The following is a 19077-nucleotide window of genomic DNA, read 5'->3' as shown; positions in this document are numbered from 1 at the left end:
AAATATTGGCTATCTAAAAAATCTTTAAAATTTAATTCAATTTTATTTATTATAAATTGTGCTTATTGTAGTAAAAAAAAATCAATAATCGTTAGTCACAATTTTTGTTTATAAGCATTTAAGATTCAAATGTTTACGAAATATATCAAAATTGCGAAAATTGCAAGGAATTTTGAAGTTGAAAAATCTTAACATTTTTGTGATTAGGTTAAAAAACCCAATACAAGTTTATCTAAAGTTTTCTTTAAGTAACTGTAAAACAAATTTCCAGCGTCAATATAGAAAAAAATTTTATGAGAGTATGAAATTTATTTTTTTACGAAATCAAGTAAAATAACGATATATTACAATTTAAATATATGTAATAATATAATATATATCCTATTAATTATCCTAGACTGACAAATCATCTCCGTTCAGAATCGTTTTTCGTATACAGTGATACATATCATTGCATTCAAAATAGGGACTTACTCTCCATCTCTACTATACAGCAGAGCTGCAGAGCGATACCCACTATCCCACCTTTTTTATGCTGATTTTACAATTTGAATTAATGGATATCAAAGCATTACTAGTTACTAGTTAGTTAATGTTAATATGTTTGTTCGTAATATAAATTATCATTATGATAATGTATGATTAGTTTACCTAGTAAATCTATGTATTTTTTTTTATAATTTTATGAAAAATTTTTTATTGTGAAATGTATATTTTATTTTATTTTATATATCGGCTGAATTCACAATTCTATAAATTGCAGGGCATGTTCCCACTATCATGGCTTTTAAAATGTATTAATTGTGTTACATAATCAAAACATATTCATTTCTTTGCAGTTATTTATTTGAATACTTTATGCAGTTATGTAAACTTATTTATTTATAAGAATATCGTAAATTTATTGTATGAAAACATATTTAATTGTAATAATTGTATATTGTAATGTGCGTTGGAATGAGATGAATTTTATATAAAGTAATATAAATTGTCATGTTTATTAAGACTTTTTTTTTAATTCTGGTGTGTATGCATTAATCATTTGTAAATAATTTTAATATTTTATTAATAGTTTAGTTACAGAAAATTTAACTATTAAAAATTAAGAATTTCTTTAAAAAGCTTCAAGATTAAGGCATGACTGCCTTTTCACTAAAGCTTTTTCAAGACGACCTTACAAGCGACACAACGTACAACAGCATTTTCATGATGGTTAAATGAGCCATCTTTTAAAGTACGTGTACATTGAATATTGACTAATTATAAATAATTTACAGCCAGTCGGACCTACGGGATATATTTCAGTGAACGGATTTCTTTGTAAATAAGTCAAAGCTTTTATTCGACTATTTCGATTATTCTAGTCTCGATAAATATAATTTTTTGTCATTGTATTTTTCATCCTCGAAAATCGCTTCTTCTATAATTCATATAACTATGAACCATGATGATATAATACTAAATAATAATATTTTAATAATAATCAAACGAAAATACTATATGATTATTTTTATAACGTCATTGTAATCGGCGTTTTATTATATTGTTATAAGCTAATCACCATGGATAAATGTTTACTATAACAATTATTATTAAAATAAACAGACTTGATTTTGTGCTACCTATTCATTCAGAGTTTTTGTAAAGGTTGTATTTACTATTTATTATTCTGTATTGTATACAAAGCAGTTATACTAAAAAAAAAATGGAATCATCAACGAAACTTCGCGCTTTTACTGGTACGTTAAAATATATTTAAAAAATACAAACCTGCGCCCCCATATGCAGATATTTTTGTAAATCGCGTTATAATAAGTATACGTTTTCAGTATTATCAGTGGCGATGGCTATAGGTGTAATAATTCGTCAAATGGAATGGTCGTCTCTGATCCCGATTTCCGGTGGTGGCCTTTGGTGTTCGCTTTCGCCCATCGTGTTTGTAGCTGGTGCCGTGATTGGAGCATTGCTTTCGGGGCCTGTCTGGAGGCGTTTGGACAGCCGACTGGGCATGGCATTTTTCGATGCCGTCTTGGTCGGCGGTCTATGCATCGTTACTCTACCAGTAACACTGACGGAGTTGATGGTTGCTGGTAGATTATTGCTCGGAATCGGTTCAGGTGCAATGTCCGCTATTGTACCCGCATACGTTGGCGAGATTTCGCACCCTAAGTTCCGAGGTATTTTTTAACAATTAACGTAGATTCGTTTTTCATTAGTACTTAAAAAATTGTAACCATAAGTTGATAAAATAAAATATATGTATATAAACACTAATAAATAATAAATGGTAACATATATACTACCACATAGTACTCGTATTATAGCCCGGTGAAAAAAATCTCTTAGTATTAAAAATAAAAATAAAAATAAATCCGGTGCAGTTGAATAACAGTTTTTCTATCGTGTTTTCAATTTTCATTTTGTTTTTCACCAAAGGCCCATTTTTTTAAAACTTTAAATGAATTATAATGTAATTATTAAATTCTAGCTGATAAAATTTTTTTCCCAATTATTTAGTTTAAATAAGGGAACATTTCAGGAAGGAAAATATAGTGCAAATACCGCAACGAAAAAATTCGTTACTATTTTATATTAATTTGAAGCTTATACAAAGAAACGATTACTAATTTATTTTCTCTGTTTCTATAGAAAAATTATTATTTTAATTCGGTCTAATATTTTAGAAAATTCTTTTATTTAGAAAAATTAAACGATCCCGACCCTGAATGCGAGACAGTTTAACAGTTACAATGATCCATATGATTTGTTAATCTTTTGACTTCTGAATATTTTATTATTTTTCACCCCGTGCTTAAATCATAATACGTGTCACGGCGATAGTGAAATAGCGCCTTTAGAGAGAAAAAATAGTGTCTATCTCTGTATATCTGCACCAGATAAATCGTTGTATTCAATTGGTATCCCTTTTCTTATGGACGGTTAGTGATGTATGAAATCTACAAGTTAGGTTGTGTTCACAGCTACATCGTCTGTCGCGTAGTATCGTGTTCAAAAGTTGAGCTCGGCCAACTTACAGTAAATAATGGTTAGTGACTGATACCATGATTACAATGGCCAATCTGCAGATTACGAAACAATAAGAAACACGACTCGACAAATGACGTAGCCGTGAACTCTATTTTCATTTTTCAGTATACCACAGATAAAATAAATATCTAATAGGTAACCTATTATGACGGTAAAGTCATGATTCTCAGTATTTCAAAAACAATAATGCCCAGCTAGTCGTGTGTACCTTATAATGCATTTTTGCTTTTCTTGATTTCTATCACTTATAAACAATATTTTTTTTTTTTCGTAGGCAAAATGGGTATATTGTTCCACGCGATCATGGTAATGGGCGTCGTGATATCCGACGTGTTTGGCCCATTCGAACAGTATGATAATCACCGACCTTACAGCATACCGTTCAACGTGTATTGCTGCTTGTTCGTTGTATTACACGCGATCGGATTGTGTTTCGTCCCTAAACCGCCGTACTCAACACCGAACAATTTTTTCGAACCGAATCATCGCAACGACGAATGTTTGAGCACTATAAATTTGTTGGATGAACCCTATAGGATGGACGTATTGCATCCAATGGTACTTATATTATATTTATATAATATGATAATATAAACAAAAAAGAGAGAGATAATTACATGTGATTTCGTGTAAGAGAGATTTATAATTATAATACAAAATACGTATGGTTGTGTGTGTTTTTTTTAAATAGTTTAATTCCGATTACCGGAACACTTATCAACGAAGCTCATGGAAGATATTGGAAGCATTTAGTTACCGTGCGGATCGCAAAGCACTGCTGATCGCCGTTGGATGTATGTTTTTCCACCAAATGTGTGGAATAAATATGATAATATCGTATATGTTTCCTGTTATGAAAATGGCTGACATTGATATCGACCCTAAAATGATATCCATCACATTAGGACTCGTTCAAGTTAGTTACAAATTTGTATTTTACGTTAAAATTTGATTCTTACATTTCAGCTCACTCCTGAAACATAGGTATTAGGTATAATATACTTATACATTAAACCCAATTATATATATTTTAGGTCATTATGATGCATGTCGCAATAATCATCATAGACAGCAAAGGTCGTCGTATGTTATTAATATATTCGGCAGTGATTATGTGTCTATGTTTGTTTGGTTTGGCATTCTGCATCATTATTAAAATGCAACTAAATGCTACTACGTTCAATGGTATATCGATGGTTCTCGTTATATTTTTCATTATGGCGTATTCTTTAGGATTTGGACCTGTTCCTTGGGTTATATTGGGAGAAATATTTTCGACCAAAGTACGTATATAAATGACCTCAATATATAATATCTATTATATTATTTATATAATGAAAACTTCTACTCACGTAAAGTGAATAATATCGCATAGCATAATATATATTATCTTCTTAAAATATATAAATTAATATTTTCAATAATAATATCTAATAGAACCAATTATATATACAATTATGATTTATAGTAAATATATATGAATATTATGATTATTTTTCAGGTAAAGTCGTACGGAATAAGCTTTTCAGCAGCTATAAACTGGCTACTAGTCTTAGCAAGTGCTTACTTTCCATACGAAATGAACAAGTTTTTTGACATCGAATACGTATTCTTGTTTCACTTTGTGTTATGCCTTTCTGGTGCATTATTTGTGTGGCGGTTTGTACCAGAAACAAAAAAAATCAGCTTAATAGATGTCCAGAGGCAATTAGACATCGATTATGATCATATATATTACATACCAGTATAATAATATACGTATGTCAACTCTATGTGGCGATATGTCAAGAGAACAATGACGAAAGTCATATTAAACCTCCAAACAACAGAAAAATGGAGTAATATTCCCGGTTTAAAACTATCAAATTTATACAGTATCTATTTTAATATTGTATACCTTGCATTTCCTATATCCCTACTTGTTACTACTGTTACCATTGATTATATAAAGTTTTTGTACAGCATTCTATTAGCATATCAACTTAATCATATTACTTATTTTGTCCACTATCTATTTCGACGTATTTTGTCATTATAAAACTATTTGGTTTAGCACCCCAACTGATATAAAGTGTATATATCATAATATTTGGAAGGTAGTTCACTGATTGGGTTTAAATCACCCTTTCTGCTCAATTTTTTGTATTACTACTAAAATACCAATTATTATTAATTGTGGTATACCAACAAGGTGGATAAATAAAAAATCACCAAACCAGTGCGGGTATGTTACTTTTTTAAAGGAACTTGAATTATATTATATTCCTAACCTACTCATTAAATTAGTAAAAAATAATAGATCATTTTTCCTATACAAATAATGCATTAATGTAATAAAATAACATAACTTTTATGTTTTATCAATGAAAATTTTAATTATGATACATTGTTTAGTTATATTATTAATTGTATATAAAAAAAATTAAATATTTTCCAAATATATGTCGTTAATTCTTTACTTTTTTTTTGTACAAATACTACCCTGTGCAACATTAAAAAAAGAAATTAGCATTGATAATTAATTAATGTTTATAAAACAACACATAATACAATTCAAAGGTATATTAGGTAGACTTTTTAACCAAATAAATATATAATTATAATTATTTATATATTATATTAAATTAATACAAGAACAAAATTATAAATAACGCACATTAGATAGACTTGTTACCTTGTTATTATAGAATAACATTTAAAAATAATTATATTCAGTAAATAAAGTAATGTACCTAAGGGTACTACCCTTCAAGACAATACTGCGGTATCTATAATCAATACAATAAAAAAAATCAACAATATAAGAAAGGATATCATATTTATATTTAGTTTATAAAAGGTGAAATTTTTAATTTATTATATTAATACATTTTATTTACAGGTAACTACAGTAGTACAGTAGTATCACAGACTCTTTGAAAGTATAATTTCATAAATCTGTGGTAGTACATTGACAATAATTCGATAACAAAGACAACGATGTGGTAAATTGTATCTTAATTATTTTTTGCAATTTCTTCGTATTGTGAGATTGTTGACCTTTATTATTCGTTTTTCATTATGTTTTATTTATTCATATTACATAATCATTGGATTCTGTCATCAAAACTACTTATTATGGTATGATTTGAGTGTACCTTATTATGTATTATACAGTAAGTTAAATTATTACATAACTGTGTACATTTTTTAATCTTACAAAATTACATAAATCGAATTTTTTAGGAACAAAGAAGCCACAATAGGAACAAATAACTATTTTATTACTTGCGTAGATAATAAGTATTTATTAAGCTCTTTATTTAATTTGACATATTTTTACCTGCTTTAAATATTATAGCCAGTTTAAGTAACTTCCAATTATTAATAGTTTATTATCAATAAGGCTGTGGATTTAATCAACTCACATGACTTTTTGTGAAGTATCTATATATTTCTTCATTGAGGCAATGTTTATTCAAAATGCATTTAACCGTGACTTTCACGGATTTTCACAATTAGGATTGAAGGAAAATTCTTTTCTTTGGCGTATGTTTATCCAAACTGTTTATTCATCAATTGAACTTTAAATCTGAGTGAGTCTTAGCTATATTGATAAAACTAACTAAAACTGCTAAATATACCAACAACAATTTAATATGTAAATTTAAGATTATTTAAGCATATTATTATTAATGCTAATATACCTACTTTAAAATAATATGTTTTTGTCTAAAAATATTTTTCATATTTTAAACAGCGAGTGTACCTAATCATATCATTTTATTATTTAAATTTTTAATTAACCGATTATTTTGCCAATTTGTGCCAATGCCTACTATGTAATGATAAAATGTTTGTTTTCAGTGTTTTGTAATATTGTATTATGTAGGTAATAGCCGTATAGGTATAAATATCATAAAAATTGGTTAATTTTTCAATTAAACGATGTAACTCTACTCAGGTAAAGTTAACGCTATTTTCCTATTTTGCCTAATATCATAAAATATGTATATAAACAACTTTATGATATTAAAAATAAAATTGATTTTAAGGATAAACAATTTGATTTGGAAAATCAAGAAAAATAGGTGGGTAACACCTTCTTGTACAGTAGGTATCGAAGAGTGGATTACTATGATAGATGTATTTAATTTGAATTAAATAATATACTCGTATCATTCAATTTGTATATACGAAAAACGATTTTGAGCGGAGAAGCTCTATCAGCCTATATCACTATTCACTAAGTATACTTCATATTATACTATTTTATGTCATTTGATATTGCTAATAGGTAAATTTATTTTTTTTACTTGAATAATACACTAGATTGAATAATTCTTACTGAAAACATTGCATTTGAAAATATTATTGCAATATGTATAAAATATAATAATATAGTAAAAATGCCCCCCCCCCCTACTAATAATATGAATTATAACAAAACTAATATTGTTATTCATACTTTAAATATTCCAGTATGATATTTTTATGAGGAACTTTGAATTAAATTGTCAATAGCCTTATTAGGTATACAATTTTCAAGGTCAATAACATTTACAAATTTTCCTGATTTTAACAAAATTTAAACTTCAAATTTTTTTTATGTCTAGAAAATGATTGTCTCAATATTTGGTTAAAATACGCTTATACATTTTTTAATTGTTTAAGGAGAAATATTTAGCAAAAATGTTGTTTAATTTATAAGTTTAAAAACGTATAAGTACAGAACTTTGTATTACTTTTGAAAATTTTAGATATATATAAAAAATATATTATAAGAATTTCTAACTACAAAATAATTTTAAAATATTCGAATTTGGTCAAAATTCAAAATTTAAACATTTATAAAAAAAATATTATAAATCTAAATTTTCGATATTTATTTATTAGTAAATAAACAACTTATGGGATACTGAATTTTCAAAAGTCTTATAATAGTTTACAAATATTTTAAATTCATTTACCTATTATATTATAATATGTATAGGAAATGATTGTGTGTACATTTGGTTAAAATTTCAAGTATCTACGGTTATTCGTATTGGAATTACACGGAAAAAAAATAAGTCAAAAACTGGATTTGCTTAAAAACCCTCGTTTTTTTAATTTTTTTTTTTAAACATTGGGAATTTTTTATTTAGACTTGTTTAAATTATAAAATAGATACAATTTTTTTTTATCAGAAACCACCCTCAAAACTGAATATCAAAGCTTTTTGTCAACCACTTATCGTACGGACAAAAAAAGACATCACATATCAATGTAAAATCAATGCATCGCTTCGCTCAAAATCTCAAATAAAAGGTGATAATAACATGTTCGGCTAATCTTTGATTGTTATGTTATTCTAAAGTTATAAAGGAAAATGTATTAGATATGTATTAGGTATTCAAATACATTTCTTCCCAGCAATATGTCGATATATACAATACATTAGCGCAAACGATATGTGATTTTGGGTCATTCGCCCAAATGAAAACCGCTCATACCTACAGATAATCGTATCAAACAATAATACAGAAATATTAAAATGTATACGACGGGACTCTAGTACCCCGCGAATGCACGTGACGTCGTTGACACAGTGCATGATAGTAAATAGTAATATATATATTATTATATCTACCTACATGACGTATATAATATATTATTATTATTGAACCACGCCGCCGGCAACGTGACCAGCCGCGACACGCCACTGTGCAACGTGACTAGCTCGAATCCGAATAAATGAAATATTATACTTATTTTAACGAGTGACAATAACCATAATATTATTATGTACCCAGGCATATAAAACGTGTTCTATTGGAAAAATGATCAACGATACAGTTAGTCGGTCGCCGCGCGCGCTGCTCATTGATCGCTGTCGTACGTGGTTTATACGATTATAACATTAGTTAAGTACATTACATTATTACATTTATATTCGTGCGAACGGTTCGTGTTTTTTGCGATAATATTTTTATAAAATCTGCTAAAATACGTTGTTACGTTTTTCTCGGCGTGCCTGCCACAATAAGTGCTACACGTTTTAAAAAATATAATTTGTAATGAAAAAACGTGTGTTTGCGGTATCAAGTCAGTTTTGACCACGACGATAACATTCAGATTGGGTTTAATCGGTGTAAATGTGATCTGGGAAAAAAAAACTATGCAATTTCGGAATCGACGGATACGTAAGTTGAGTAGGTTATCGGTAGGCAGTTAGTGAATAAGCACCTACATCAGACGTGTTTTGCAGGGTAGGTATCAAACTTATAACTTACTTTTTTAATTTGCTATTTACCCAGTAAAGAGCTATACTTATGCGATTGTCGATAATGTATTTTTGCCTTTTTGGTATTTAAAATTCATTCCACGTTTGGGCATTCGATAAAATAATATCAGAGTTAAGGGTATCGAAACAAAAAAAGAATAAGTTTTGTTAAGAAGTATATAAGACATAGGTATACACATATTGTATTATGTTATATAAGTACCAATAATATTTGTGATTATTCCAATACGTGAAAAATGTGTTACGTCAAATTCGTATGGGTAATAATTATAATAATAATATAAAATATTTTAATTATTAAAAAAATGTTTGGAAATTACAGATACAGTAAATTATTACCATTTATTATAAGATATACTTACTAAAATTATTAACAAATGTCAAGCAAGTTGTAAAGCTCCACAAAAAAAAATTCATGGAAGGATAGCTCCCACATCCCCTTTGTTTACGCCCCCCTCTACAGTACTCATATATATATTATAATTTTGTGTCCAAACGTGTTGTAACTCTAAAGAGTTAGTATAGTAGATGATAGTAATGATAGTAATAATATTACTAGTAGTAGTATAATGAGACGCCTTACTCAGGTATACACTCGTATTATACCAATGATTATTAAAAACTAATGTGAAAAATAATAATGTTATTACTGTAATATAATATTTAAAACAATTAATATTCGTTGTAACAAAATAGCCAAACTTAATTTTTATTAAAGTATACTAAAAATTCTACATTTATATTATTGTTGTATTTACTTAAATCTTAAATGTATCTAATAATGCAGTTAAAATGACCAAATATAGAAATAACGATTACAGCTATCCATGTAATATTTCAGATACATAGGCAAGTCTACTTTTAGGTAGGTTCGATTAAAAATTAATATAATTTCGCAAGAATGAAGAAATTATAAACTAAAAATCTAAATAAATTGTACATAGTTGTATTAATAGTGTAGGTAAAGGTTGATAGTTTAAAAGTGTATACAACTTTTTAATAAAAAATAATCTTAAAAATATAATTTATATAAGAATGAAGACTATTCAAATTAAAAGATAAAGACAAGTTAATTTAATTAAAATTATAGTTAAAATTAAAGTTATCTGATTAAAAATAATTTGATCCAATTTTAAAACTATTATAAATATTTAAACACTGTTTTTGTGTGACTTATTTTACTTTCACATATATAATTTATAATATTAATCAAAGTATCATTATTATAGTAACAAAACATAATTCATTCATTTCTTTCGATGGTTAAAACTATTTTTTTTTATTCTAAATATTATATAAATAAAATTAGTGATTACATGTTCAATATAAATTTTAAAAAACTCATAAAATTATTTTTAATCGGTTCTTATAAATGAAATCACCAATAAAAAAAATTTACTTGTCGAGTTTTCATTCAATTATTATGTTTGTTATGTTTAAATATATTTGTATCAACAATATTATTTAAATTTACTAGAGAGTACTTTTTGTACAAGTCTAACGTTCAACAAAGTTCGTATTATCAACCATGGATTTTAAAGTGCAAAATAAACACACCGTTCACTGGTTTCGTAAAGGGTTGAGACTGCATGATAACCCTAGTTTACGAGAGGGGCTGATCAATGCTAAAACATTTCGATGCATTTTCATACTTGATCCGTGGTTTGCTGGTGCGTCAAACGTAGGCGTCAATAAATGGAGGTTAGAATCAAAAATATGATTATCGTAGTCAAACATAAGTATATGTGTGAAATGATCTTTTGATATTTGTGTTTTAGATTTCTCTTGCAGTGCCTAGTAGATTTGGATAACAGCCTGAAAAAACTAAATTCTAGACTTTTTGTTATCAAGGGACAGCCAGCCGAAGCATTACCTAAACTGTTTAGAGTAAGTTTTCATTTTATAAATTTCTAATTATAAATGAGCTGAAACCTCGTCTTTAACTATACCGATATTTAGGCATTATCTAATTTAACAATAAACGATTTTTGATGTGCATGTATAAAATATGTAAAATATTATATTATCATTATTATTTTATGTACCTATAACATATTAACATATGTCCTTAATAACAATGATTTAATGACATAAAAAGTATATTACATAATAGATAATAATAATGTATGTACTATGTTGTATAAAAAGTATAGTAAAGTTGTTTTTAGCTATGGGGTACAACAAACTTCACGTTTGAAGAAGATCCTGAACCGTTTGGTCGAGTGAGAGATCAAAATATAAAAGTCATGTGTAGTGAAATGGGAATTTCTGTCATAACTCGTTGTTCACACACCCTGTACCAATTAGACAAGTAAATATTGAACACTTTAAAATAATCCAATTTATTTTATTAATTATTGGTTAGCATTAAATAGTTAAATATTTTTTTACTAAAAATCAAAAATATCTACACCAGGTAACCTATATTAAATAAAAAGGTTATTATATTTTGCAAGCGATATTACCTATATTTTAAAAACAATTAAGTAGGAAATTAATTTACATGGGCACATTTCTTAAATTAATTTATAGAATATTTTAGTTTAAAAGGTTTTAAACTTTTAAAACTTAAAATTCACTATAGGTATGTAATCAAAAATTGTCTTCAACTAATTGGTTTTTGTTCCAGAATAATAAACGTGAATGGTGGAAAAGCTCCATTGACATATCACCTATTTCAAAAATTATTAGAGTGTATTGATCCACCGGAAAGAGCCGTGCCTAGCATTGATAAAGAATTTCTTGGTAATGCTTTTACGCCAACTAAATATGACCACGATGAAATATTTGGTGTCCCTACACTTGAAGAACTTGGTAAATATATCTATGGTACTTATAGGTGTCTTAAATAATTATATTGTATATATACATTTTATATCATAATAATATGTTAATATATATTATATTATTATGTACCAAAGTTCTATAAATAAGATCAGAACATTGCGATAGAAATTGCAGAAAAATTATAACCAAAATTTAACCACAATTCAATACAAACTTTTATTGATTTCGAGTTATTATGAACAAAAATAATCTTTGTGGTACGTTTTTGTATACGTTTTTGAGTACAGTTTTTATACATATGAAAAGTATGTTATTAAAAACTTAGAGATAATACTGCAGTAGGTACCTTCAAAGTGTTATACTATAATAAGTATAATATATTTATGTATATTTTATCAATGATTATATTAAAGTTTACAAATAGTAAAATTAAATAATAGTTTAAGAACAGCGACATAATTAATAATGTAACAACTGATTCGTGGTTACTGATAATATTTAAAAAATATATATCAATGTTTTTCCTAAATATTTACATGAAAACGGTTTAATTTTATGTACACGTTTTTCTTGTTGGTAGGTATTTAAATATTTACTTTAAAAATATTCATTTACAGGATTTAAAGAGATAAACAACCCAGCACGACAAGTATGGATAGGGGGCGAGACGGAAGCTTTGATAAGATTGCAATGTCATTTAGAACGGAAAGCATTCATTGCATCTTACGGAAAACCAAAAATGACACCACAATCTTTAATAGCTAGCCCCACTGGTCTCGCGCCGTATTTGAAATTCGGATGCTTATCTACTAGATTGTTTTTTTCAGAACTAAATGAACTTTATAAGAAGGTATATTTTTATATATTATATAGTTAAACTTAATCTCCCATATAATGTAAACGTAAATAACATATTACATAGGTAGGACGAAATAGTACAGTGGAGCGATTGTAAATTATTAATTATTAATTATTACTTAGTAGGTATGATTAAACCTATCAAACCTCACAAAAATCAGAAGCGATTAAATATTAATGTACCCATTTTTAAATATAGGTAAAATATTTAACGTATGTACATATGGATCAAAATATATATATTATTATTAATTTATTTTTTGCTGAAATACTTATGTCATACATAAGTATTTGTATATGTACCTACTTATGTATGTAAATTACTTAAGTGTATTGGTTTTTTTTATTCGAAACGTTTAATAAACTGATGTATTAGAATCGAATTTAAATGTTCTCATATTATTCGATTGAACAATAAAATAACAATTATTTCTGCGAGAACATGTGCATATCTATAAAGATTATCATACAAAACATACCTATTTAAAAATTATTTTGGATAAGTCACACTTTTAATGGCAGTAAAGTAGGTATCTGAAATTAAATAACAAATTTGTAATTCAGTTCCCAAAAAACATTATAGTATAATATAAAGTAGTAAGTACGGGCTTATAAATTAACCATATAAAAATTGGTAGAGAACATCGCCTACTTATCATCTTAACTCACAAGTACAATTAATGATAAAACTATACTAAAAAAGTTTAAAGTATAAATACATTTTTGGAATACTGTATACTGAACCAATTCCGTAATGTCTTTTGGGTAATGCAAACTTTTGTGTTATTGACTAGTGTGAGATAATATAATGATACCTAACTACTATATTTTGTATAAAATATGTCGTTTACAATTGCTCCAGATTATAATTATCTCAGTTCACACCGTCATATTTAATACCTAGTTTTAATCTAGTATATATATTATACATGTATAGATTCGAAAATCACAACCACCGCTTTCGCTGCACGGACAACTATTGTGGCGAGATTTCTTTTACTGTGCGTCCACCAACAATCCAAACTTCGATCGAATGGTCGGAAATCCGATTTGCGTGCAAATACCGTGGGATAAAAATCCTCGAGCTCTGTCCAAGTGGGCGAACGTAAATAATATTCACGCGTATTTCTATATAAGCGAGCATATTGTGGTTCGTGATGATTGACGTACAGTATAATACAGTAATTGAATTAATTTTATAGGGACAAACTGGTTACCCGTGGATTGATGCGATCATGATACAGCTGAGGCAAGAAGGATGGATACACTGCATAGCGAGACACGCAGTCGCATGCTTTCTCACTCGGGGTGACCTATGGCTGTCTTGGGAAGAAGGAATGAAGGTATACAAGGGAAATGAACCCCTCTGTTCATTTAATAAATGACACAATATTATATGAACTTCAATATTATTCTAGTTTTATCACGTTTTATGTACGTTGTAAATAATACGAAAAAGACTGAAAATCCTTAGGTGTTCGATGAACTATTGTTGGACGCCGATTGGTCAGTAAACGCTGGTTATTGGATGTGGTATTCGTGTTCGTCGTTTTACCAAGAGTTCATTCACTGCTATTGTCCAGTTAGGTTCGGTCGAAAAGTAGATCCGAACGGTGATTATATAAGGTAAAATACATAATATATGTATTTATAAGTAACATATTATTAATTATAATACGATATTTTCCAAAATTTATAATCGACAGTAAAAGCTATATTTTGATCAAAAAATTGTTGGAGATATCTATAATATACGATACGAGTAGTTAGTCCTTACTTATTAATTATTTTATACTCAGTTTATAATATTATTATTATTATGACAAATATATAATTATAATACATAGCTATTTAAACTTTATTATACTGATTATTTTACCTGTTTGATGTATCTTATCGTAAAGATCGACTTATGAATGATAAAAATGTATTCTGTAGTTATTACTATTATTAGAAACGTTATTGTTAAAAAAAATTGACCATATCTATACTCTATAGCACTATAGGGTCGTAGTGTGAATTCGACGGTTTAATTTTTAAAAAACATTTATTTTTATAGAAGATACATTCCAGCATTGAATAATATGCCTAATCAATATATCCATGAGCCATGGTTAGCTCCCGAGTCCATTCAATTTACTGCGAATTGTATAATTGGCATTGATTACCCATTACCAATTGTAAATCATGTCAATGCTTCTAAAATCAATCTCGAGCGAATGAAACTGGCGTATCAGCAGCTGTCTAACTGTCAGCCACAGTTAGAAAATGGTAAATTAATTCTAATCTCTTCGTTAAGAAGATAAATGAAACATTGCACACATATAAAAATAATTAGTCATAATATTTTATTAAAAATGTAAAATTATTTAAGTAATTAATAACATGAATGTATTAATTGTATAATACTTGTATAAAAATATTTATTTTAAGAATTATATAGGTATTGACGTATTGTAATGACAAGATAGACAATATACTTATTTTTTTTAATAATTAAGTATTAAAAGTTATTAAATACTACAAAAACCCGTAGGGCTGTAGATGCAATTTCTGTGCGTTGGAACAATCATGTTAAAGCTAGCTGGTAGGAATTAATTATATAACATTTCTAAGATTTTTGTTAATTTGAATTTTATCATTATAAGTTATTTTTGTTAACATAATAATATATAACCATATAGGTATGATACATAGTATAGACTATAGATAATACTGATAATAGGTAGGTACTCAGGTACCTCTGAGCTATTATTTTACTCTAAATTTAATAAAAAGCCTGTGTTTTATATTCATTTAATAATCATTTTTTAACACATCAATTTATTTAAGCATACCTCTTATATAGTTTTCTTTTATACATTTTATATTTTATACATTAAATATAATAAAAATTATAGGTATACAACAACTTAAATTGATATTAGATATTGATATTGATAAATGTTTAGTATCATCATGTATAATATTAATACTTTTTATTAGTATTATAATACTATAGAACATGATAGGTATATTTTAAATTGTAATTTATTTTTTTAATGACTGAATCCTTATAACATTATACTGTTATTATATATTACTATAATATACATGTTAGGTGTATAATATATAACAGAATTTATAAATATATAATATTGTAATTTATAATATGTAACTTATTTCGGCGTTTGTTTATTCGCATTTTACACCTATAATATAAATCATTAAATTTTATTCCAAATCAAACATCGGGTATAATATATTTATTAAAACATGTTATAAGTCGTGTAAATAGCAAAATAAATTATAAAATTACTATCTATGTTGATATATATTGTTAGGTAATATGAAAACTAATTATAAATCGAAACTTTTTTTTTTGAAAATCTTACATTATTGAATATTGAATAATAATATTATAACTATTTGTATTTATAAACTATAATAGGTAGTATAATGTATAAAGCTAACAAAATTATTACCCTATATTTTTAACTATAATTTATAAATACACCTTTACACTAATTATTAAGAGATAAAAATGAAAAAAGAACATGTTAAAGGATTTTAAATCTAATATAATTATACTTTTTAATTGTTATCATTATCATTTTTATTCTGATCATAAAAATATATATAATTAATGTAAAATATTATTTAGTATTGTAAGACGTTTTAATTGCCGGGTGTATTACTATTACCTATGTTATGACATAAAGAACTTGGTATAACAATTGTAAAATTTTTATCTTATAAATTATTATTATTTCCTAAAATATTTTAATATTTTATTCTTTATAAAAACTAAATTGTGTGTTACGAACCTTAACTTATAGTTTTCACATAGAGTTTAATAAAAGCAGATTGAAAAGAAAATCCTCATATTCAGCGAGAAATTGTAAGTAAATAATAATTATAAGTACTTTTAAAATTTTTAAATTGCCTCTATCTTTTTTTTAATTTTGCAAAATCTCATATGAGGTTATTTTTTCCGTAGTTATTTTTCACGATACAATACGAAACACATACGACCATCAATCATGTACGCCAGGGTCGCTGTCATTGGTGTGTTCAGTGTTGTACAAATGTACAACTATAAGTTGTGTAGTCATTCGATCAAAGTCGTTTAGGTTTCCTTTGTCTCTAGTGTCTAGATGGATTTTTGCTTGTGTTATTTCGATTGACGATCGTTTGTCTATTCAGTAGGTATAGTATATTAGTTAATGTAATATTATGTATGCGTTAATCCAGGTTTGTTAATTTGTTATATATTTTAAGGTTTTTGTAATTAAATTTGATATACTAATCATAAAAACAGTTAAAAAAAACAGCTAATATATAAATGCTAAGTGACAAATTGACACAGATATTTTGATTTTTACATTTGAACTGCAATTTGTGTATCGTATTTTAAAAATATCATATATTTATGTAGTAATGCAAAGTAGGTAGTTAAACTTATAATAAATTTATCATAAATTTAGTCTATTTCAGATATTTTAATAATTAACTTTATAGCTACTTATTGGTTCCTTGGTCGATACCGTATTTATTATTTATGGGTATTTTAATCTAGATGATTTTCATTTATAAGGTATTAATAAAATAACAATTTAAATACCTAATTTAATGTTATAGTATACTAACAAACAAAAAAAAATAAAATAAAATATCATGTTTCAATTTTTCATTGTATAATTTAAAATTGAAAATGAATATTATTTGTAGCAAATTATTCTTTAGTGGTGGTGTTATCTGATGGCAGAATAAACCTGTGGTACCTAATACATTATTTTGTCGAACACAGTTGCCTTTTGTGTCTTGTGTTCTTTATCTCCAAAGAAATTCAGAAAGTCAAACATATTGACTTATCAGTTTCAGTATATTTTGTTCCTCGTTTTTTACCAACTTTCAATCACTCGGTAATCTACATTATGTGATTTGACGTTTCACATTCGTACAGTTTTGCAAAATATATTTACTATAAATTTTGTCACGATATCAATATACCATATATATATATATATAATTACATTATTATATTCTAAATATTAAAACAAACAATCTAATTAGATATTAAGTTATATTATTGAAAATAAATCATTATAAAACAAATACCCATTAATAAATGTACAAAGTACAATGATATAAATATTAATGTAATATTTACATTAAAATGACCTTTAATCATAATAATAATTATAAAATTATTTTTAATTAACTATGATACATTAGAGACGATAAGACATTTGAAAAAGTAGCATAAACCGCCCTTCCACACAGCTCATCGTGGACAGTCTTCCGACGTGCACTTGGACATGTATCGTTCGTAGCCAACACAGGTTTACAGTATCCAAAAGGTCATAGTTGGTTTACATGCCGTTCAAATCGTCTCTACGCCGTTGTCACTGACTTTGACTAAAAATAAAGTGTAAATTTATTCTCAAGTATATGATTAATATTTTCCTCTATACATTCCTGAAGCTCTGAATTTCTTTCATCTTCGGTTCATCGTAAAGCGAATTTAGAGTTATTATTCGCGAAAGGTAAGAAATTATATCATAAGACTATTTTTTTAAATTGGAAAATTAAAAGAGCACTACGCCGAAGCTAACAAAAAACGTGTTTAAATAATACAATCACAGAAACTTATTTAAGTAAATTACGAAAAAACTATGAAATACTCAAATTTTTTTAAAACATTGAAAAATAAGGATTTTTAACAAAAAAAAGGGTCTCTGCTAATGTAGAAGTGTTCCATAATTTTATGTGCCTTTTAATTATACAGGTTTTGACTATTATCTAGCCATATTTGCTATCTACAGTTTGTATCTACCTATAATTTTGTTAACTTGTAAATATAGTTATAATAATTATAATATTAGCAGTACCTATATTATATGTCGTTAAAAAGTGTTATTTTTTCTACCTGAAGTTAATTAAAATTCAAAAAAAGTTCAAATGTTTTCGTTATTATTTTGATTAAAATTTAAATGCTTAAAAAAAATTATAAGAAATAGGTCATAGGTATCTTATGCAGTTATGCATTATGCAACAGAGTTTTATTTTATTATACCAATACATAATAATATATACCAATATTAAATTTGTAATGTTTTCGTTTTCAGTCTCAAGAT

The 19077-nt window shown here is 26.6% G+C and overlaps 3 protein-coding genes across 6 annotated transcripts; all 3 read left to right on the top strand.

Moving 5' to 3' along the window:
• The first annotated feature begins 1843 nt into the window (after window positions 1-1843).
• Window positions 1844-4032, top strand: LOC132922175 (solute carrier family 2, facilitated glucose transporter member 1-like). The gene is made up of 4 exons (XM_060985539.1): window positions 1844-2177; window positions 3323-3606; window positions 3740-3964; window positions 4015-4032. Exons 1-4 carry the CDS (start codon window positions 1844-1846, stop codon window positions 4030-4032), a joined length of 861 nt encoding a protein of 286 aa, XP_060841522.1.
• Window positions 4033-4151: 119 nt separating this feature from the next.
• LOC132919761 (facilitated trehalose transporter Tret1-like) lies at window positions 4152-4998 on the top strand. Its single transcript, XM_060981583.1, has 2 exons — window positions 4152-4331; window positions 4550-4998. Exons 1-2 carry the CDS (start codon window positions 4161-4163, stop codon window positions 4796-4798), a joined length of 420 nt encoding a protein of 139 aa, XP_060837566.1. The 5' UTR covers window positions 4152-4160; the 3' UTR covers window positions 4799-4998.
• A 3753-nt stretch (window positions 4999-8751) lies between these two features.
• LOC132921263 (cryptochrome-1-like) lies at window positions 8752-16021 on the top strand. Of its 4 annotated transcripts, none has more exons than XM_060984189.1 (10): window positions 8752-9212; window positions 10791-11014; window positions 11092-11200; window positions 11482-11624; window positions 11943-12127; window positions 12718-12950; window positions 13896-14063; window positions 14161-14301; window positions 14433-14584; window positions 15018-16021. In XM_060984189.1, the coding sequence occupies exons 2-10, from the start codon at window positions 10842-10844 to the stop codon at window positions 15262-15264; spliced, it is 1551 nt and encodes a 516-aa protein (XP_060840172.1). In that variant the 5' UTR covers window positions 8752-9212; window positions 10791-10841; the 3' UTR covers window positions 15265-16021. The 4 variants fall into 4 exon arrangements, with proteins under 4 accessions (XP_060840172.1, XP_060840173.1, XP_060840174.1 ...); XM_060984190.1 differs by having other exon boundaries at window positions 8752-9278; XM_060984191.1 differs by lacking the exon at window positions 15018-16021 and having other exon boundaries at window positions 14377-14534.
• The last annotated feature ends 3056 nt before the right edge of the window (window positions 16022-19077 follow it).

Source organism: Rhopalosiphum padi, chromosome 2 (genome assembly GCF_020882245.1).
Source record: "Rhopalosiphum padi isolate XX-2018 chromosome 2, ASM2088224v1, whole genome shotgun sequence".
NCBI lineage: Eukaryota > Metazoa > Arthropoda > Insecta > Hemiptera > Aphididae > Rhopalosiphum > Rhopalosiphum padi.
The sequence above is the reverse complement of the archived record's forward strand: the minus strand, read 5'-3'. Positions and strand labels throughout refer to the sequence as shown.

Coding starts and splice junctions, on each gene's coding strand:
- LOC132922175 (XM_060985539.1), top strand. CDS start 1,844: ATGGCTATAGGTGTAATAATTCGTCAAATGGAATGGTCGTCTCTGATC. Junction 2,178..3,322: donor TTCGCACCCTAAGTTCCGAG/GTATTTTTTAAC, acceptor TTTTTTTCGTAG/GCAAAATGGGTATATTGTTC. Junction 3,607..3,739: donor TGGACGTATTGCATCCAATG/GTACTTATATTA, acceptor TTTTTTAAATAG/TTTAATTCCGATTACCGGAA.
- LOC132919761 (XM_060981583.1), top strand. CDS start 4,161: ATGTGTCTATGTTTGTTTGGTTTGGCATTCTGCATCATTATTAAAATG. Junction 4,332..4,549: donor GAGAAATATTTTCGACCAAA/GTACGTATATAA, acceptor ATTATTTTTCAG/GTAAAGTCGTACGGAATAAG.
- LOC132921263 (XM_060984189.1), top strand. CDS start 10,842: ATGGATTTTAAAGTGCAAAATAAACACACCGTTCACTGGTTTCGTAAA. Junction 11,015..11,091: donor GTAGGCGTCAATAAATGGAG/GTTAGAATCAAA, acceptor TTTGTGTTTTAG/ATTTCTCTTGCAGTGCCTAG. Junction 12,951..13,895: donor TAAATGAACTTTATAAGAAG/GTATATTTTTAT, acceptor ATACATGTATAG/ATTCGAAAATCACAACCACC.